This window comes from Eucalyptus grandis, chromosome 8, assembly GCF_016545825.1.
Source record: "Eucalyptus grandis isolate ANBG69807.140 chromosome 8, ASM1654582v1, whole genome shotgun sequence".
Taxonomy (NCBI): domain Eukaryota; kingdom Viridiplantae; phylum Streptophyta; class Magnoliopsida; order Myrtales; family Myrtaceae; genus Eucalyptus; species Eucalyptus grandis.
Genome location: NC_052619.1, coordinates 13,776,294 through 13,798,788, shown reverse-complemented (window position 1 = coordinate 13,798,788; position 22,495 = coordinate 13,776,294). Strand labels below are relative to the sequence as shown.

General features: G+C 40.3%; 3 protein-coding genes across 3 annotated transcripts; 1 reads left to right on the top strand and 2 right to left on the bottom strand.

Moving 5' to 3' along the window:
* Positions 1-91: 91 nt before the first annotated feature.
* Positions 92-2,539, bottom strand: LOC104456675 (beta-carotene isomerase D27, chloroplastic). The gene is made up of 8 exons (XM_010071529.3): positions 2,379-2,539; positions 2,211-2,303; positions 1,829-1,933; positions 1,392-1,491; positions 1,149-1,240; positions 958-1,038; positions 670-738; positions 92-393 (listed from the first exon to the last, which is right to left on the bottom strand). Exons 1-8 carry the CDS (start codon positions 2,493-2,495, stop codon positions 256-258), a joined length of 795 nt encoding a protein of 264 aa, XP_010069831.2. The 5' UTR covers positions 2,496-2,539; the 3' UTR covers positions 92-255.
* A 2,436-nt stretch (positions 2,540-4,975) lies between these two features.
* LOC104456674 (pentatricopeptide repeat-containing protein At1g02370, mitochondrial) lies at positions 4,976-8,287 on the top strand. The gene is made up of 2 exons (XM_010071528.3): positions 4,976-5,326; positions 6,603-8,287. Exons 1-2 carry the CDS (start codon positions 5,048-5,050, stop codon positions 7,836-7,838), a joined length of 1,515 nt encoding a protein of 504 aa, XP_010069830.2. The 5' UTR covers positions 4,976-5,047; the 3' UTR covers positions 7,839-8,287.
* Positions 8,288-11,331: 3,044 nt separating this feature from the next.
* Positions 11,332-16,322, bottom strand: LOC104456673. The gene is made up of 8 exons (XM_010071527.2): positions 15,876-16,322; positions 15,698-15,765; positions 15,189-15,255; positions 14,913-15,067; positions 14,725-14,795; positions 13,373-13,441; positions 12,589-12,689; positions 11,332-11,890 (listed from the first exon to the last, which is right to left on the bottom strand). The coding sequence occupies exons 1-8, from the start codon at positions 16,155-16,157 to the stop codon at positions 11,591-11,593; spliced, it is 1,113 nt and encodes a 370-aa protein (XP_010069829.2). The 5' UTR covers positions 16,158-16,322; the 3' UTR covers positions 11,332-11,590.
* Positions 16,323-22,495: the final 6,173 nt, after the last annotated feature.

The window sequence follows — 22,495 nt, the reverse complement described above, 5'->3', positions numbered from 1 at the left end:
GTATCCGCTATTGCGTAGTAGTATCCGGAGGTTGCTGATCTACGTGCTTTTTTTAAGATCATGTTCCGCTGCGATCACAAACAAATTGGGCTGATTCAATCAATGATCTCGTCATAAGAAACTGCAGATTGGAAGTAATTAATTCTCTGCAAATAAATTTCAGGGCATTTATCTCGCTATATGCATAGAATTCTTCCAGAGTTATCCTAATCCACTTTAGTACTATGTACAGTGCTTGCTTTTGCATATGTGCAATCATGCCTTTGGGCATTGCGCTAATTCAGTGTTCTGCACGACTTCTCTCCGTCGAATGGCGTTGGGACAAATCTCCAAGCAAGGCTCCTTGAGGGCTGCATCCTCTTGAGGCTGCGGAGGATGAACGCCAAACTTGAACTGCAATTGGAAGGAGAAATCTTCGATCATTTAGTATGAGAGTAAAACTGCACGAGATCGATTAATGACACGATGATGAACCACCAAAGATCAATCCTCTCCAGTCCTGCCCTTCTATTTTCTTTTAACTCTACCTGTTTAACTATAGACCCTTTTGAACAAAATGATGCAAGTAGCAGTGGATTCGAAGAACAAGAATTTCCCTCGAGAAGGGCCTACAAATGAAGACTTAAGCTGGCACGCGAAGCAGATTTTACAAGTTAAATATGCAGATACCTGGCAGCTGTAGTCTTCAAAGTTTGGCTCCATGAGTAAGGGAACCCCCATGTAGTCCTTGAAGAAAGACTGGAAAGTGTTCAATGACATTAGACAAATAGTAAGGCCCCCTCAGAAAGCGATAAACCTCTTTTATTTCGCTTTATTTCAGGAGGTAACAGAACATTTTTCATGGATAAGAGGGCAAAAAAAACAAAAACTTGGAGTTTGATGCTTTTAATGTTGGGTTTGAATCAACTGAGTATCTGCTTACTTAAGAACCATCCGTTTCATTGGGACATCACTAACCTGCGTTGGAAGCTTACAAGTATTGACGCAAATTCCGACACACTTGCTCTCCTCCAAATACTTGCATCTCTCCACAAAGACCTGTATTGCATATTATCACATCAAAATGGGGACGCAACGCCCATTTCTGGCTACTGCTCTAGATACATTCTTCATATTTTAGAGACTGGTAAAGGCATACTGTATATTACCCCACTTTGACAAGAGGTACCATCAAGAAGGTCGACGGAATTGACCGTGCATTTTCCCATGAGCCATTGACAAGTGAGTGCTGTCACTCTTGCTTGAGGACAACGTACACATCAAAACAGAACTTCATTAGCTCCTAAGAAACAACAACTCTTTTGAAAATCCACAAGCAACAACTCTATTGTTCAACACAAGCGAGAAGAGAAATCAGGCCAGACGAGAAACTCACATAGAAAAGGACTTACCAACCATCACTGCAGCTAGCTTTCCTTCTCCGATTGGTGCAATGAGCAATTGGTAAAGATCCAGCAGGAACGGAGGGAACAGTGCTCGTAAAATCCGAACCTGTTGTCCGCACCAAAAGTTACAGGTCAACAATCAGTTTCAAAGTCAGTTTCTTTCTTTTTCATCATCAACCAGGGAAATGAAATACCTTTATAGCCATTACACATCAAAAACGAACAATGCACATGCACAGAGAGCAAAACAGAGAGTAAAGCACGAAAAGATGCGGGCTTTGCTCTTTCAAGTTTCAAGCACAAATTAAGCATGTCTTCACACACGCGCCTCACACCTTTCCACATTCCATAGACAAAAGCAATTCATAATTCAGGAAAAGCCATGTCATTGTCCAGTTTCTGCTGATTTAACAAGAAAACCGAGCGGTACAAAGGCTCCATACCGCTGCATCTCGGGTGTCGGAGTTACTCGAGCCCTTCATCATTAGGCGGTGCGCGACTTCGATCAGCCCGTCGTATCCCGGCTTCTCCGAATCCCATCCAACCTCCTGTTAAAAATAGCCCTTGAAAGCAAACAACCATGAACATCACCCCCCACAAACCCAACAACATACCCAGAAATCACATAACTTTCTTCTTTTTTTTGGGTCAAAAGAAATCGCATAACTTGCGCATAGCAAAAGCGACACGAACACATTGCATGTATCGAACATAGCAAAAGAGAAATCCGCACGGGGGCGAATCGCTCGATCAACACGTGCAGCCGACCCAGAAGCTGTTTTTTTCTTCCGTTTCTTAATTCAGTCAAGGGAAAATTGAGCTGACCTTGACCATCTTGCTACGGAACAGGTTGAGGAACAGGTCATCGAACACGCCGGGCTTGTACTCAGCTCGAGGAGCCGCATCATCCGCCGCAATCTGATAAACGCCACCAAATTGGCATCATAATTACATAGAGAGAGAAAGAGAGAGTGGGGGTTGAAGGCAGCGCACCGTCTTGGAGTGGAGAGAGAAACGGGTGGGGAATCTGGGGCTGGCTCTGCGAGGCGGGCGATGGCGGAGAGAGAAGGGAGAGGTGGGGAGAGGAGAGGGAAGAACCAGTGGCTTCATTTTCACTGCCCACAAACGCCACCACGCACATTTTCCTAAAACTTTCCTGAAAAACATTTTCGGTAGATAATAAGGGCGCGTTTGGTAACGTTTACGTTTAAAAATTGTTAGGGAACGAAATAGAAAAAAGTGTTTTACATTCGCAACAATTCAACAAAAAGCGTGTTTAGTAAACTTGTTAGGAACAAAAAATAAACGAAACATGTTTGGTAAATTTGGATAATTTTTTTATTTCTTTTATTTTTCTATTTTTTTCTTATTTTTCCTTTTTTTCTTTTTCTTTTTCATTTTTTTCTTCTTTTGGCCGGTCGCCGCCAAGGCCTTGGCCGGCGGCCCGGCGAGGGCCGAGCTCGCCCGGCGGCGGCGGCGCGGCCTCAGCCACCCCTTGCGAGGCCGAGGCTCGCCCGGCCGGGCGAGGCCTCGCCGCCTGGCAGGGCGAGCTCGAGGCGGATGCGGGCGAGATCGAGCTCGCCCGGGGCGCGAGGTCGGCCTCGCCATGGGCGGGCGAGCTCGAGCTCGCCCCGGATCCGGCGAGGCCGACCCTCGCCCGGCTACGGCGAGCCTCGGCCTCGGGGGACGGGCGGCGTCGGCCTCGCCGGGGCCGGCGAGCCTCGCCGTGGCCGGGCGAGGCCGCCGGCCCTCGTCGGCGGTCGCCGGCCATGGCCGAGGCCTGGCACCCAAAAGAAAGAAGAACAAGAAAATAAGAAAAAAAAAGAAAAGAAAAAAAAAAGTGTTTCGATTTGTGTTAAAACAAAGCAAGTTTTTCTTTTTTCTTTTTTTTCTTTTTTGTTCCAGGAACAAAAGAATAAAAAAGGAACAGAAACGCACACAAACGCGTTTGTTCCTTTTTTTTCCTGGAACAAAAAAACGAAAAATTTACATTCCTTTTAGCAGAAATAAAAAAAGTCCAACCATGCAGGCCCTAACTGCACATTTTTCGACCAAAAAAAAAAAAAAAAACCTGCACATTTTCATTATTATCATTTTTTTTATTCTTTCATTATTTTCATTTAGGTTTCTTTAATTCCCGTTTTCAAAAATATTTTATGAAATCACTTTTCAAGAAAACAACATTATCATTTGATGTTTTGCTAAAGCGTGAAAGGTAAATAATAGATAATTCTCAGTTATTTGGTGTGAAAAAAATGATTTGATTTTCATAAATAGACATATATTAATTAAATGTTAGTAACTTATACATGGGACCGAGTATAGGCACTAGAGTTTCAAGTTTGGCATTGATGGACCAGATCCAAGCATTGGGATTCGGACATGAGCACTTGGGCCTCAAGCCCAACCTTGATGGACCAGGGTGAGAGCATTGGGTGATAAACTTGGCCTCAATAGACCTTAGCGTAGTCTTGATGGACTTGAGCATCGGCCTTTGGACACCACTTGAGATCGAGCAATGAGGACCCATGCTTGAGTACCAAAGACCCATGCATGAGCATTGGGGGCTTAAGGACAATCTATGCAAACTCAAACTCATGCCCGAGTGTTGGGGATCTAACCATGGGTATCGAGATCCCACCCCTAGACCTAGGCCCATATGTTGGGGCGTTGGACACAGGCATTGGGGCTTCGAGGCCTACCTCAATGACCTACTACAAGTGCTTAGGTCTCGAGCTTGACCTCAATGAACTTAGGTGTTGGTATCAGGAACTCAAGCACAGGCGTCAAGGTTATCAATGCAGCCTCAGTGGACTTGGGCCCAAGCACTAGAGACCTAGGTCTACACATGTTGGATTTCCATGCCTAAGCGTAGAGTTTTAAGTTTAAACTCCTGATATTTAGTCTATTTTAAAAAATTGTGTTAAATTTTTTAAAGAGGTAATCATTTTTATGAATTTAAGTATAGGTTTTCGGTTGACTAAATTTTTTTTTTTTTGTAAACTAATTTTCAGAAAATGAAGAAATTTTTTATAAAAAATGAATAATTTGTAAAATATTTTATCAAATATAATTACTTATATTGCTTAGAAAATTGAATGAAAGAAGAATATTTCATTATTCACGAAAATATTTTAATATAAATTATCATCAATATGAAAACATTTTCTATTAACTAATTGTTTTAAGTGATACAAATAATTATTTTTTAGATTTTTTTAAAAAAATTTCCACAAAATAAATGAAGCCTTAGTTTACTACATGTTTTGGTAAAACAAGTATTCAAATATCATTTTGAACTTGAATTAATAAAAAGACAATATCGAATAATTTCATATAGTCTAGAGATTAATTAAACACGTACTAAAAACAGGAATAATATTACAAGTTCGGGAACTATTTTCAATAAATTAAAAATCTATTAATCATATTGCTGTTCGGATATCATTTGTGCCATTTTACCAATTTTTGGGTTTCAAAACGATAAAACGGATCGTAAGCAGACTTCACTAAACGACGTGCCGGGCTGCTCCAGATGAAACGGTGCGTTTTTTAGGCTTAGCTCAGCTTTGCCTCGAAATGTCGCGGTTTCAATAAACCCTCACTAAACCACAGCTCCCCGCCACAAACCACCGTCGGAGGGCGTCGATCGGCGAAGAAAAATGAAACCTAGCCGCCGTATAGCCTCCAGATTGACGCACCTGCGGCGGCTGTCCGCGGTGGCCGAGGCCCCGACGCCGCCGCCGCCGCCGCCGCCGCCGCCGTCGGGTGCGAGGCCGGTGCGGATTTACCGGAGGCTGTCGCCTCTGGCCGGTTTCGGAGGGAGCGTGTCGAAGACGTTGAACGAGTACTTCATGGAGGGGCGCAAGGTGAGCAAAATCGACCTGGTGAGGTGCGCCAAGGAGCTGCGCAAGTACCGCCGCTACGAGCACGCCCTCGAGGTTCGTCCGATTCTGGCCCCATTATATATAAATACCTCTCGCTATTGCGTCCCTCCATCGACGCCCGAGCAGTAGTGGTGATGCTGATTTGTTGGAATGCTATAGTACTTTTGATGTTGGTGGAAGTGAAACCTTCTGATGTAGATAGATGCAGGGAGCAATGCCCGATGTTCAATTTTTGTTCGGTAGTTCTGTCAGTGTTCATGTTTTTCCCCTTGATCAGCTGTTGATCATGGGTTGATAGGATTCCTGGCTTCTTGGCGAAGTTTTTCGAAAATGACAGACAAAGAGAGAGGCTGAGGGAGACGGAAGGAAAAAACGAATGATGAGTTTGAGAGAGAAGATATGACATTGATTAGGGATTTTCTCATTAAATCGGAGTTTGTTGTGCATGAGTAGTTACGACCGAATCAACAGTGCAGAAAATGCTTTTAGCTGAGCGATTGCTGTAGGCACGTTCCACTCAGTGGCTTTCATCGGGTTCCTTGCATTTCAGGAGTTGATTGCATTCATTCTAGCTTCCAGGCCCTATGCTCGTTCGTCTGGGGTGGTAGTTACATAGGTTCATTCTCAACAAAGAAGATCGTCTGCTGGTTTATTTGAAGTTTTTGTTTCCTTTGTGGGGGTATGAGATCTGACAATTTATAGATTACGTGTTCCTCTTTTGGCCATCGAGGTTCACAGATTACACCTAATGACATGCTTGACAGAAGGGAACTAAGATGTAAAAGATCGTAAGAGAGCATCTTTTTAATCTTTAAAGTTTGATGTGTGCCCTTTTGATTTTCTTTTCATTTTCCCTTTCAATCAGTCTGATGACAGGCACCTTGACCTAGAAGGATGAAAATCTAATGACAAACCATAAGAGAGAGGGAAATTTTGTTGTCGTAAGGGGGAATTTAAAGTCCATGAGAAAATTTATGTTGAAATACAAACTCCTATGTCCTATTTGTCAGAGTCCGGTACCTTTGATTTTTCCCTTGTGACACTACACAGATATGGGAAATAAATTTCTTTGTGACAGTCGTGTCAACTTACCACTGAACTTTCATTCTTTTGGCTTCCAGGTAAATCGGGGCTACATATTTCCTCCATGTTTCATGAATGCTTCTGTTTCCTTTAAAAAAATTTAACCATGATGCGCACCTTTGATTTGATTCCCGGTTGATTTCATGAGGATCAATCTTCATCAATTCTTTTTATGTGCATTGGTGCACTTAATTGAGTATGTTGATGTAATTATGCACCCATCAATGTCTTTCTACCTCAATTGCAGGTAATGCAATGGATGGAAAAAAGAAATATCAATTTCGCATATGCAGACTATGCGCTGAACTTGGACCTGATTTCAAAGGTCAAAGGGTTAGATGCAGCTGAGAAATACTTTAATGGCCTCCCAGAATCAGCCAAAAATATAATCACTTATGGAACTCTTTTAAACTGCTACTGTAAGGAAGCTAATGAAGACAAGGCATTGGCCCTTTTCAAGAAAATGGATGAACTAAACTTCTCTTCCACGAGGTTGGCTTTCAGCAATCTTATGACATTGTACTTGAAATTGGGCAAGCCTGAGATGGTCCCTTCACTTGTAGAAAAAATGAAGGAGAGAAAAATTTCCTTGGACAGTTTTGCCTATGTATTATGGATGCAGAGCTACGCGAGTTTAGATAATATTGAGGGAGTAGAAATGGTCTGGCAAGAGATGTTAAATGATTCAAGTCAGTGTGACGATTGGGTCGTGTATAGCAACCTAGCTGCTATCTATGTCAAGGCCGGACTATTTGAGAAAGCTGAGTCTGCTCTAAGGACTCTGGAAACTGTTATGAAACCCCAAAACCGTGAGGCATACCACTTCCTGATCAGCCTGTATGCAGGCACTTCTAATCTGAAGGAGGTGAATCGGGTTTGGGAGTCCTTAAAGGTGGCTTTTAATACGCCGACCAACTTCAGCTATCTTGTTATGCTTCAGGCTCTTCATAGACTAAAGGATGTAGAGGGTTTACTAAAATGTTTCAAGGAGTGGAAGTCTGGTTGCAGCAGTTACGATGAAAGGTTAGCGAAAGCTGCAGTAAGTGCATGCCTAGAGCATGACATGCTAGAAGAGGCTTCAAGTCTATTCGATGAGGCCATTCAGAGGAGCAATAGACCATTCTTCAAGGGCCGGGAGGTATTCATGCTCTACTTCTTGAAAAAAGGGGAGGTAGATTTGGCTATAGAGCACTTGGCTGCAGTCATTGCTAGAACAGAAGGTGAAGAGTGGCGTCCAGATGCAGTTATCATGGATGCATTCCTGAAGCACTTCGAGGAAACTAAAGACATTGACTCCGCCAACAATTTCTACGAGCTTTTGAAGAATGAAATGGGTGTCAAGGTGATTGCCTCCAAGGTGTTGCTGAAAACTTACATAGCAGCTGGCAGAACGGCTCCGGAGATTCGTGAAATGCTGGAAAGAGATGACATAACAATGGATGACGAGCTCCGTAATTTGTGCGAAAAGGTGGGTGCCTCGTGACTCCTGTGCCGGGAGCATTACTGTGGGCATGCGTCGGTTTGACGTACACAATTAGACAATCTTTGCACAATTCGCAGTTCACAAGAGCTCTTAGTCGTCGCTGCCATTTGTTTGCTGTATGCATGGCCCGATACATTCGCCGATGTTGACTCAGCTCCGGGAAGTATCTGCCTAGACAGTCATCGTCGCCCGCTCTGTTAGCGGAAAGCGCTTTGATATGAAGGCATCCGTCAAAATGGCCAATCATACAGGTTGTCTCAGAGTATTTATTTGAATTAATTTGTAGTAAGCTCTCTTGCAAGTGCCATATTTCTTGGAAGTTCTACGTCCCGAAGCATAGCAACTCATTTCAGGGGGTCTGTTTACTAGAATCATGGAAGTATTCTCGGAAAAAGCTATGTTTGCTATTGGGTGCACGCGAGTCCAGTGGATCTAATTTTTTGGGATCACATGCTTTCACGTAGGGTCCAATATTCAATGGTCGAGATTTGCTAGGCTCATAAACATCGAGAGCATTTAAAATTTTCTTCCAATTTACAAGCAAATCTCTCGGGAAAAGTACCAAAAAAGTCTTAAATCTATTGTATCGGTACCAATTTAGTCCTAAACCTTTTAATATTTGTACAAATTCGATCTATCTGACCATTTTTAGTAGGCATGTGACGTGGCAATTTTTATGATTTTTTTATTATTTTTTCGAATTTTTATTAATTTTTTTATTTTTCCTTTTATTTTCTGCATTCTTCCTGGTGGTGCCTGGCCTCTCTTAGGGCTGTCGGCGAGGAGGCTTTGCCCGGATTTGGGCGAGGCCAAGGCGGCTATCGCTAGGGCGGAGGTGAGGGCCTCGCGGCCCTTGCCAGACGCCGGTGAGGGTTGCGGCCCTCGCTTGGCCTCGCTCGCACCATCGTAAGGAAGAACGCATAAAATAAAAGGAAAAAGAAAAAAAATTAATAAAAATCAATAAAAAAATTCGAAAATATCATAAAAAAAAATTATAAAAATTGCCAGGTCCGCCTCCGGCCGATGTCCACATTAGCACCGACACGCTAAAATTGACCGGATGGACTGAATTGGTACATTTATTAAAATGTTTAGTACTGAATTGGTTCAATTGAAAAATTTATGACTGAATTGGTACTAATGCAATAGGTTTATGACTTTTTTAATACTTTTCTCCAAATCTCTCTCTTATCCACCTCTGACGGGAGGGAAACGCAAATCCTCTCATTTATAGGTAATTATAATGGATGCGTCGTGACTTGGGCCAATTGATTGAGTTGTTCTTGTGCTTGGTCGATAACTACAGCTAGTGAGGTATCCAACGCACTGTAAAAGTCCTTGTTCTTGGGCTTCTAATATATTATTAATCTATGCGCCAAATTCCGATTGGGTTCAAAACATAGAATTCAGATTTTATAATTGGTCCGACTATAGTCCTTGTGATTACAATAGTGCTTGCGTAAGAACCAAATTGATGTCTATACCAAATCGAACATGTTGAAAAAGTTAAACGCTAATGAATCATGTGAATGCAATTATCTTTGATAAATGTTTTGCTAAAAAGAAATGGCTTATAATGTTTCTTGGAGTGTTATTAACGTCAGTTGCATTTAATCTCACGTGTTGATGATGTCCACAGCTTATAACCCACCAATTAGAAGAGCAATTGGGGGAAATTTATTTTAATTGCCACTAACTATGGTTGGAGGAAAATATAGCACATAAACTATGTATGATTAATCGGTATCAATTTATTTGTGGGACTGTAACAGAAGTTATATAAATGATTTAATTTTTTTTGTAATATTTGCTATTTTTTACACTTTTTTTAATATCAATTGACTTGTTCATGATATTAAGAAAATCTAGGTGGGTTTTGCCTACATATACTTCGCTAGATGATTTCTAGTGTAGTACACTGAATCATGAGAAGAGAAAAAGGCATAGTATTATGCATTGTCATCTCTTATTAATTTGGGCAAATATTTGAACCGGGTATTATTTTATATTTATAGTATCATTTATTTTCAAAATTTTTATTTTCATTACCCTAAATATCAACCTTAATGAATTACAATATAGCTCGTCATCCATTTTATTTAAATATATTTATATTTTTAAATTTTTGTATAGAGTGTAAAAGGAAAAAAAAAAAAATCCTATAATGAAGAGCTTTCACTGCATTTTTTTCCTTCTTTTTATTTCCTTTTATCTGATGTAAAATTGAATTTTATAATATAGTGATCTGTTTAACTAATCTTATTTTAATAGTTGTCGCATCGGGTGTCATAGATAAAAGGAACCGATTGGACAAATCAATGGAGCAAATGATAAAGGAGGAGCATTCAATCAGCACAAATAATGAAATTCGAAGGCTCAATTTGACGTTCTACGTAAGTTAAGTAAAAGGTCGAAAAAATAATAATTATATTCCAATGCCTCGGCGCGTATAAATAAGATATGCCCGTTCCGCTACTTTCCCTCCCGTCTGCAACTCCGAACTTTCTCCAAACCTCTTCCACTCCCCCTCTCTCTCTCCAAGAAAACCAAGAAACCTGCGAAAGATGTTTGCAAACTCCGTAGTTAATGGTCAAGCGCTGGCGAACAGAGACCGCCAAGATCACCGGCCCGGCTGCGCGGCTTGTGACGTACTCGAAGAAGAGCAAGGGCCGTCGTTGTCTTCTCCCCCTCCGGCAAAGCCCTGCACATTTGGCAATCCTCGGACGAAGAGATCATCTCCGACTATCTCCATGGTCATCGATGGGTCTGAGCTGGCGGGTGGACTGGGTCGAGACGGTATGGGGGTTCTCGCGCCGCGGCGGAGGACGTTGTGTCCTTGATGATCGTGAAGTGTCCGGCTCTTTGAGATTTTGCTAGTACCATTTGTACAAGAAGACTCGATCAACGCCATCGCGGTTGTTTGACTTCGCCGGAGGACTCATCTGCAGCGTATAATATATGGGAGTGGACTCCATCTCCATGCACTCCGATCTTGAGGTTGTGGATACGATGCCGCCTGCAATGGAAGTTCGGGAGTGGAGACCATCTCCAAGAACTCTGATCCTGTGGATTCTAAATATGATGCAGACGACTTTCTTAGTTTCTTTGAAGTAAGCGTCTGTAACGGCGATTGCGATGATTTCTAGACTTCACTGAAGAATCCCCACGACTTTCTTACACGTGAAGATTTGGAGGTCCGTCCATGATGTAAAATGTAAATGACTGTTGTTTTCTTCTTAAGCTGCATTGTACAGGATTTAATTTCTCGTAATCAGTTCCCCGATTAAATTGCATGATTCTCTCTATTTCTTGTTTCACACTTTCCCAGTCAATCAAATGTAATCTTTGTCTTACCACCAGGCACACGGAATTAAGTGGAGTGGCAATGTTTAATAAGTGTGGGTTCGACTTTTAGACTCTTTTTAGACTCTACAAAGAGATGGGGCAAAAGTTTGAGAAAAAAGAAGAGAGTTAAAGTAGAACGAATAAAAAAGAAGAAGAAGATAACCATTTTTTGTAAATATAAAGAGTATAAATCGAAAACTACAGTCTCAACCAAGCCAAATGATATTATGCTTTCATATCAACAAGATGACCATATACATGACGCAGTCTGTATTGTGAACATTGAATATACTACCTGAAGATCAAACGTCGACACAAAAATTCGGTATGGAAGCAAAGCTGTTCGATTCTGTGGAAGGATTGACCACCTTGACTTGCAAACGATATTGCCAACACTACCCAGATGATTATTCCATAGATACTTCCACGGGAGAAAACTGGAAACTTCTAGGTCTCGAAAGGCGGTAGATGGCAAAAATCGACAGGCACAAAGCGATCACAGAGAACAGCAAGGAGAACATGCTTGCCACGTCCCAGGAACTTGTCGATGTTGACTTGGTGAGCAGTGACCCTGCTGAAGTAATATCCAAGGAAACCCAGTCACAATTAATTGTGAAGTGCCCCGATCCGTGCCATGGAGTCCCGTCGACAGGATACCAGAATGCCGCTGATACTTTGCTCGATTCGCCAATTGTGAACTGAACATCCTGCAGACATCACATTTCAAGAATCATTCAAAATTATTTTCGCTGCATGATTCTCATAATTTGCATGAGAGGAACTTTCAAATCAATAAATGTGCAATACAACCAAGACAGCAGGACACCAAAAGATTGCCTTCTATCTAAAATTTGGCCTAAACACACTGCTGGAAAACAAATCCAAAAACAGTTCCGTCCATTTGTTATGTACCCATGCACAGACTGAGACTGATATTGAAGACCATAACGCATTGGAGATGACTATCTTCCTTCTCTAGCCAGACCAAAGTATCTCAGTCACAGTTCATCCAAATACAACAGCTAACAATGCAAAGACAAAAAGACACGAGAAAGGTAAAGTGAGTTGATTCAATTCCTGACCAAAATTCATCACGGCCAATTGCACTGACTTCATAAACAGGCAAACTATGTTCTGCTCATTCCAAGTCTTGTTTTCTTAAGCAGCTTATTAGAAGGAACGTGCAGTAGAAAAAATGCTATCAAATTCACTATGACAATGATGATGACCTGCTCTGACAACCCAATTTCCCTCATCTACTTTAACATAATCTAATCCCGCTCATCTGCTTTAACACAGTAGATATAAGAAAGACTGACTTTCTGATTTAACACGTTTTTGTAGAACATGGCACCATGGCCTATATCCTCTGACTGTATGGCAAAACTAAAGAAAGCTACCATACCTGTTGAAGGCGATCCATTGTTCTCAAAGGCCTTGAAAATTCAAAGTAATATGTGCCCTTTCCACCATCTGATCCATATGGACTGTCTTCTTGGACAAAACCTAACATATGTGTATCTCATTTATTATCGTAAATAAATTGAGTGAGAATCATTCACTGAATGGTAAATCAAACAAGCACAGTTGAGAGTTTTATCATCTAGGTGAAAAGCTAGTGAGATGTTGAAATGTTACCGTAGAGTTATAGAGAAATCTAGTTATGCCAAAGACTTACAGGCACCTGAAAATACCTTTACCTACTGGGAGTCAGTTGGGTTCTCCGCTCCAATTATACAGAACAGGACCAATGAAACTATGGATTGGTCACTTGCTAGAGCACCAAGAACAAAAGCTAAAGGTTTTAATTAGCCAGCTTGGAACAGGACCAATGAAACTAACTATGGATTGGTCACTTGCTAGAGCACCAAGAACAAAAGCTAAAAGGTTTTAATTAGCCAGCATTCCATGCTGGCTAATTAAAACAGAAGCTAAGTCACAGAGGACCGCAGCATGAAACTTCAAATGCCTATATACCTTGCTTGTTATATAAGTGGGATTATTACGAAGTCATTTAGTAGGAGCTATGACATGGGCAACCTATTGTCTAAATGTACAGTCACGTTTGCATTCCAAACACATGAATAGGCAGAAACCAGACAAACTCACAGGATTAAGCACGTCAGGCACAGGCATAGGTAAATGTCGAAGTAACCTTATATATTCATGGGATTGCAAGCATAAAGTACCAGACTGTAAAGACAAGCTGCTGTGCCACCATGCACCTCTCCAGTTGTTCTGCGCACTGGAATCATTTCCTGAAGTGGACAGACAGACATTTAAAACATTAGTGCTCCATCTCTCCATCCAGGGTTTAAACTCTCTCTCACTCTCTTATCTGGTGGTAGGGTTGCATGGAGGAAGGGGCGGAATTCAGAAGTATGCAATAGCCATGAAACAAGGAGGATTTCAAGCCCTATTTGACATCTCACTCTATAAAACAGCATCAGACACTATCAAGACAAACTATTGAATGGACCCAGCCGAAAAATTGTCTCAGTTGAACCAAGGTTCAACGGGTCAAGAAAACAGAGTTTCTATCAGGCCATCCCATGCCTAATTCGAAGAACTAAATTCTCTTTCATTTCAGGCAAGCACATGGCAGACATGGGATATTCATCATCCTTATCATCAATTATATTTTGACAATTTATATCATAAGCAGCTTATCAGAAAAATATAATAAATAGCCATGCGGCTGATTCCCTGCAAGAGCAAGGCACCTATTTATTTATGACGAGCATTAAGTGAGGATTTTCCATTACTTCAACATACAAACTATATTCTGTAGTTTTCTTAAGATGATCAATTGCCTTTTCAATGAGCCAGCTAGATTTCTCGAATCTGTTCACTGACTGGGATAAATCACACGTTTTTTCCAACTAGGAGTAATCAAAGGTCTATATGTTTCCTTGCCATCTAGAACAGAAAGTATTGCATTGAAATGTCATAGATGGCAATATCCTTGCATTGCATGGTGCACAAGTTTATATGATTTGTAACAACTGTCATTTATTATGCAATTTAGATAATAAATCCGGTACATAGACTTGGGTAAAGCTAATCAGCAATTAAAAGAGCAACAGAGCTGGAACTTAATAAGGGAAAAATCTTATCATGAGAGAGGGTATATGAAGGTACAAGTCAGGCATAGTTCAAGTACAAAATCAGGACCTGTGACCTTGGTACATGGAAATTGACTTGAAGAGATGCAGATATCAAGCAGAGTTGGAGAAAGCACTAGATAGACAAGAAGACCCATCTTTGATTATACAGTTAAGAGGATAAGCACAAGATCTGCAGATAATCTGTCCACTGTCAATGTAGCAACTATGATGGGAATATTGGAAAAATGTGACAATTGATTTTGAATGCACTTTATGACTTCTGTGTGACATATGCTTTGCCATCACCTTCTTTGGCACTTTATCCTCATTTTTCCCATTTATGGTTAGTGATACCTCTCCTCAGCATAAGAAATTGATAAAGATACTGTATATCTAAGGAAAAGAATTAAGAATCTCTTCAACCATGAAAATACCTGAAGGCCCAGTTCCATCCAGATATCTGCAGTGTGGGGTCCAAGCATAAAGATCAACCAAATGGCCAAACCTGTTTGCAGGAACTTAAATGTTAGATATGGAATTTAGCAAGCAAGTTACATGAACTTGAAAGTATCCTAAAACCAAACTTCAGTCTAATTCCTGGAAGGTCTAAGAGATGTGTCACCTGTCGCCACCATTTCCTTCAGCATTATCAATAGGATTTCCACCATAGAGTCTTCCCGGTATGGCATTTCCAATTGAAAAGTGCATCATGTCAACTTCATGGCCTTTACATGTCTTGCTGGTGCAAGTGTCTTTTCCTTCCTTACACCCGCCCATCTATCAATAACAAATATTATTCTGAGACTAGAAGGAAACGAAAACTTCCATTGACATGCTGTGGACTGCCAAAAAAAGCAAACACACAAAAGAACAAAGCGACAGAAATTCGAGAGATTACATCATGATAGGTAGCACTTTCACCGATCTGGAACATGAGAGCAACTGAGGGGCATTTGTTACTGTTGCTGCATAGAGAAAGGAAAAGACAAAAGGAAGAGACATCATTTTTGCCGTCTTTCATCACCCTTAAATGATTAAGAAGGGGGGCTAAAGACGTAATCCAGTTCAGAAATGAATCATGTGCATAATACAACTTACCGAGTAGGACTAATGTGAGTTCAACTCGACATGACTCATCTAGATCAAACTCTACATACGTAGAACTCTACCGGCAACGACAAGAATGGAGCAAACTATAAGTTTAAGCATGACAGTCAAACTAAGGATTACGCCAGCCGCACACTTCACTCCCTCAAAACCATCACAGAGCCTATGTAACAATCAAAGTGAATGCTTAACCATTTTACGCAGAAGCCGCTAATTCAGTCGAGCATGTCAAGTTTAATCCATCCAAGTTCGTCGATTTCGGTTCCATTTCTAAATGCAAGCTCCAGCACTTGAGCTTACCCTGGAGAGTACACATAATCGCCATCCACTTGCAACAAGAAGAACACGTCTTTGCCGTCGTGGAGAGCCTGCAACAATTCCAATTTCGCCGCACCTGATTACTTTGCGCAGCATCAAACGCTCTTAATGTTTTGAAGATACGATGAAGACTTTCCAAATTCATATCCAGAAAGCGCACCTTAACGGTCATCTTCCCGCCATTGAACTCCTTATCGGCGTCGGGGTCGAGAGCCGGGAGGAGCGCGAACTCGGACCCGTCGACGGCGTCCCAGTCGCCGGGGTGGCCGTCGACGGCGACGACCCCGGGCCTGAACTCGGCCTGGAGCCGGATCTCCGCCGAGTCGGACTCGCACCGCCACTCGCCGGACTCCTGGTGCGAGGCGACGCGCGCGACGGCGAACGCCGCGAGGCCGAGGAGGAGGAGGAGGAGGAAGGGCGGCGGCCGGCGGCGACGAGGCATTGCGAACAAGAAGACGATGACGATGACGAAGAGAGACCCACGGGGTGGCGTCGCGATCGCGAGCTCTGGAATTTATCGTAGAAAAGTCAAAGGTTTGACTTCGCTCGTGCGGCCCTCGGTGGCTCCGCGATATCGGAAATGCCGAACGAATGACGTCGCATTTTCCTGTCGTTGTCGTTTTTAAAATTTTTCTATATTATCTATGTGTGAGAGGAATTAGTACGAGGTGTCGTACGTGAATGTGGGGATATATAAGTACAACGGTTACTACCTCTAGCAAAATTAGTACATGAGTTTTTTTTTTTTTTTGAACAGGTAGTACATGAGTTAGTGCAACGAGTTAGTGCCTATAATCAAATGAGAGATGATCAGTTCCCGATTCCCAAAAATTGAAATCAAGATCGGACCGGTTGATCCTAGGATCCAAAATCAGTTTCGATCCGATAGAACCAATCACTTAGTTTTTTCCACTATTTTTTTCTCACTCACTACTTGAAACTAGATTGAGATAATGTTTAGTTCATATTTTACTTTTGTTTTGAAGAAGTAACAAAATAAAAAAGTATATTTAGTCCGTCCAATTCCCTCTTAGAATCGAGAACCAAACTGTTTGGACTTCGATTTCATTTTTAGAAACCGGGAATTAGACCGACACTCTCTAGAATTGGGCCAAACTGATTGGTCCAGTTTGGTCTAGGCGGTTTCTAGTTCGAGCACCCCTGTGTCAAATGGGATTAAAAAAAAAAGCCAAGAAATAAATTAGTGTAATATAGATATGTAATTATTCGATTATACTCTTTTCTTAAGAAACGTACACCACAAGTGTTATAACTTTCGTACAGTGCTTACTTGAGTATCGGGATTCTCTTTTTTTCAATCATATGAGTGCATTAACTTATGTATGACTTTCATTTGAGTGTTATGACTCTTTTTCTCTTGAACACTTTAGTACTATGTAACTTTTTGATCAATCACCTAGATATTATAACTTTTTGAAAATATTCACTAAGGGTGCCATGCCAAATCAATTTTTTTGCACTTGGGGGAACATTTTCAAAAAGTTATGGCACTCAAGTGAATACTTTTTAGAAATTGTGACACTTAAGCGGTCGGAAAAAAAGTTATGGCACTTAAATAAACATCATATAAAAGTTATGACATTAGTAATACTCTTATCCCATTTTATGTTAATAGTAGAATGTGTTTTATTTTCTCCTAATTTGTCGTGTCCCTTATAACATGACATGGTTTGCAAAATAGTAATCATTAATTTGAAAGGATCAAGTAAAAAAATTATGCTTATAAATAGATCGAATAAACTAGTGGTTGATATTTTGGGTTAATACTCGAAAAACCCAAAACTAATACACATATGACAAATTCACAAAAAGCTAATTTTTTGACTATGAAAAACCACAAACCGGTACACTTATGACAATTTTACCCTAGCTGACCATAAAATATCTAAAACTGGTATACTTATGACAAATTTATCCAAAACTAATTTATTCAATTGCCAAAATCCTAAACTGGTACATTTGTGACAAATATACCATCTATTAAATTAGTTTAATATCACAAAAAATCACAAAAATTGTATAAATGTAACAGATGGAGAATAAAATAATAAATTGGTAAATTAGTTAATTGTCACATGTCATTCAACTTAGTAATATGACAATAAAATTTAACGGAAACTAATATAGGGTAAATTTGCCACGAGCGTATAAGTTTTGGGTAAATTTGTTAAAGGTGTACATGTTTGGGGTTTTTGTGGTCAAAAAAATAATTTTTGGTAAATTTGTCACATGTATACTAGTTTGGAGTTTTTCAAGATATTAACCCTAATATTTCAGGAAAAAAAGCCACAAAAAACCCAAATTATGCCTATTGTAACACATTTCTATAAACTTTTTATGTGACATTAAAGATTTCAATTTTTTTCAAGTGTAACACATTTAACCTAAACACTTTATTGTAGCATTAAAAAAAAAACCAAATTGTACATATGTAACATATTTGCCATCCTTCGACATTCTATTAAATAATCATTTAGCTAAAACAAGATTATTTTTATTTCACTTAAGTTGCAAGGGTGCCATATTAACACTGTTTACTTTCTAACACTCGTATAGGCATATTTTTAACAAAGGAAAAGACCATAAAAAAAACCCTAAATTTTGTCCAAAGTGACAACCCCAAACTTTTTTTTTACATGAAAAACCCCATACTTTACAAACTGTAACACATTTACCCTATTAAAGGCATTTTCGTCTTATTTTTTTATTTATTTTTTCTTCTTCTATTTTCCCTCCGCCGGCCATGGTGGAGCCGGTGGAGGGAAGCTGGTGTTAGGCGAGGGTGCCCTCATTGATGTCGAGCGAGGGCGCCCTCGCCAACGCCAGGCAAGGGCGGCCCTAGCTAGCCCAAGCAAGGGCGACCCTCACCGGCGGCCCTCACTAGGTGCCGGCGGAGGGAAGAAAGAATAAGAAGAAAAAAAGAAAAAAGACCAAAATGCCCCTATGATTTAGGGTAAATGTGTCACACAAATGAAAGTTTAGGGTTTTTTGTGTCACAAAAAAAAGTTTGGGGTATTTGTGTCACAATTAGCAAACTTCGGGGTTTTTTATATCAAAAAAAAAAATTTGGGGTAAATTTGTCACTTTGGACAAAATTTGGGGTTTTTTTTGTAGTTTTTTCCCTTTTAACAATTCTAATTTACAAAGCTTTAATGTAGGGTAAATGTATTATATAGATATAACCTTTAGAATTTTAACATCATAGAAAAAAGTTTAAACAAATGTGTCACAATAGACATAATTTAGGGTTTTTTTTTGTGGTTTTTGCACATGTTTTAGGATATAAGTGTAAGAAATGTGACCTAACCAAATTGAAAAGTTACTAGAATTAAAATTGTTAAGCTTACGTGTTGGTAATGTAAATTTATGGCCGAAATGTTTATAATTAGATTCAAGTTGAGGCATAAGTCAAGAAGAACGAATAAAATGCAAGAGTCAAGTTATATTTAGTTCAACCTTGATTGGAGTTCATCCAGCCTAACCTTGGCTTGCTGGTCTTAATAAGATGTATTGAGGTTTTTTTTTTTTGGTCAGTAAGATGTATTGAGGTTACGTCGATCAAAGTTAGAGATAGAGTACCTCGATTTACTCAAGTTAAAAAGAAATAGTTGCACAATATATAGTCAGTTCGTGAGAGAGGAGAAAGTCATTGCAAGAAAAACGATTGCTCCATAATGATGACCGAAATTAGAGGTATTAAATGGGTGAGTTGGGTCGGGTCATTAATGGTTTGACACAAATTGACCCATTAACCCATTTATGACCTATTTATGCCTAATGTAAATTTTTCGACCCATACCCAACCCAACTCATACCCGACCCATTTAACTAAACTTAAAAAAATCTTATATATATTTTTAAAAAATGGTATTACTAAAATAGTTTTATACAACACAAATTTAATGGATAATTTTTATAATTTTTAAAATAATTATTTTAAAAAATCGAATTTTAATTATTTTTTATTTTTTAAAATATTATTTTTTATTTTTTTTATTTTTAAAATATAAATTTTAATTTAATTTTTTTTTTTTTCTTCTTCTTCTTCTTTGGTCGACTGCCGGCCATGACGATGGCTAACGGTCGGCCACAAGCGAGCCTCGAGCAAGGCCTCCTCCTTGCCTGATCTGCTAGATCCGACGTCGGGCGAGCTCGAAGTTCCAACGAGGGGCGAGCTTGAGGATCCGATGAGGGGCGAGCTTGAGGATCCGACGAGAGGCGAGCTCGAAGATTCGACGAGGGGCGAGCTCGAACTCGCCCGACGTCGGCGAGCCAATCCTGGGGGAGCGACTGCAGAACCCACCACTACAATACTCTAGGTAAGAATCCCTAACGACGCCTCTAGGATTCGAACTTCTCCCTTTCATGAGGGAGAGAGAGCCCGAGCCAGCTACGTCGCTGAGGGCGGTGGGATAAAAAAAAAAATATTTTTGTAAAGTTAAATAGAAAAGAGAGAGTTTCTCTTTGTAAATGGATTCATTTCTAATGGGTTGATAAATGGGTCTTAAATGGGTCTGCTGCTCTCAGATCCATTTAAGACCTATAGATCTCAACCGCTTTATTTTCAAAACCCATTATAGGTGTTTTGAGAATTGAGGCTTGACCTATTAACGACCCATTTAACTAGAAATGGGTCCATAAATGGGTCAATGACCCATTTAACACCCCTAATTGAAATCATAGAATTGGTGAAGATCATGGAAAAGCGGAGGAGTTTGAGAAAGGGATTTCATGTGAATTTCAATACTGCCGATGGAAATCGAGTATAGAAGGAAAGAGTGTAAGGGAGAAAGAGACACTTAGGCACTGTTTGGTAACCATCCAAATAGTACATGATTATGATTTTTTTGTTCCCGGGATCAGTTTGGGAACAAAATCGCGTTTGGTAAAATTTTTGTTCTCGGAAGTAGATTTGGAACGAATCAATAATAATAATAATAAAAAGTTGATTCTTCTTCTAGGAACAAATTTAAGAATCAAAACCAATTCTCCTTCTTCCATTTTCTCTTCTTCTTCTTTTTCATCGACTGCCATCTTGCGGTCACCGTCCGCCGCCGATGCTAGTCGCCGCCGCGGCGGCGGCGGTGAGCTTGCCAAAGGCAAGCTCGCCAAAGGCCCGCCTAGCCACTGCGAGCTTGCTTTGGAGGGTTGGGCAAGGCTCGCCTCGGCCGGGGGTTGGGCAAGCCTTGTGACCGGTGAGGGTCGCCCGGCCTCGCCGGTGGCCGGGCGAGCCTCACCCAACCTTGGCGAGGCTGTCCCGGCCACCGGCGAGGCTCTAAGCAAGCCTCACCGGTGGCCGGGCGGGCCTCGCCCGGCCTCGACAAGGCTTGCTTAGCCTCGCCGATGGCCAGGCGAGCCTCACCCAGCCCTGGGCAAGGCCAACCTAGCCACTAGCGAGGCTCGGCCTCGCTAGATCCGACGAGGGCCGGTGATGCTTCGGTGAGGTTGCCGGCCCTTGTTTAGTCGGTCGCCAAACCGGCCATCGGAAGAAAAAGAACATGAGAGAGAAAGGGAAAAAAAAAAGAAAAAATATTTAAAAATTAAAATAAATTGATTTGGAACATAATCAATGAGCACGGTACCAAATGTAATTCTATTCCATAATCGAAATTTTGGATAGTTACCAAGCGTCTTAAAATGCTTAGAAATAGTTCCCAAGAACGAGAATAAAAAAAATCATTTCGGTTAGAATCTGCTCGAGAACGAATCATTATCAAACACGACCTTATGGTGCTTTTGATAATCATTTTTTTTTCAAGAATAATATTTGCTCAGGGATAATTTTTCTTGATTTTGCTTTCTCGATTTTCTGGATTTTGTTTCCTCGATGAGTTTTGAGTATTTGAACGCGTTTACTAACTACACAAAATTTATACTCGTGGAATAGAAAAATAATAGAAATGCATCTGCTACAACTTTCAATTTTTTTTTTATGATGTAGAATTTCTTTTATTTTTTTAAATTATTTTATGACATTTTCTTTACTTTTCTTTTTTTCCTCTCTTATTCTCCATCTTCTAAGTGGTTGTCGGCCTTGGCAATAGTCAACGATTGGCCAAAGACAAGAATTGGTGACCTCGCCAACCTTGCAGTGGCTTGGTGAGGTCACTGGGCTTGATGATGGCTAGGCTAAAGGAGGAAAAAGAATAAAAGAAAAAAGAAAGAAAATGACTTGATTTCAGAAATCATTTTCAGAATAAAGAAATGACTTTTTTTTTTTTTACTTCTTAATTCTATAATAAATATATTCTCTAGTCATTGTTGCAAATTGAAAAATTAGCCGATATTGCCAAAGGGTTTCCATTTCCATTAAATTTCACACATTTTGCTCTAGTTTAGTGTTAATTCTACCCTCTTCCTTCAAGTTTCACTTAATTTCGGGTGCTGCACTTCACTTCTCCAGTAGACTAATTTACTAACCATTTAGATTGAAATAATTATTTTCACCTCAAAAAGCTAGTTCAAAAGGGTAAACTTTCTATCATATTAATAAACCGACCCATCGGTTTTTTCCACAATTGCTACAACATAATCCCAACATTGGCATGCCTTACTTTCACTCAAATGCATCTCCATTTGATCTGTAAAACTTGATTTGTGAAAGTTTGATCAATTTGTGATCGAGCTCAAGAACAAGTCTTTTGGTTGGTTTATCCAATCGACTATTTATTATATTGGTTTGGATTGAATTTTATGCAATACCTTTTCTTTTGGTACTCACGGTAGGACTCTTTTTAAAAGCTTTTCAAAATGGTAATG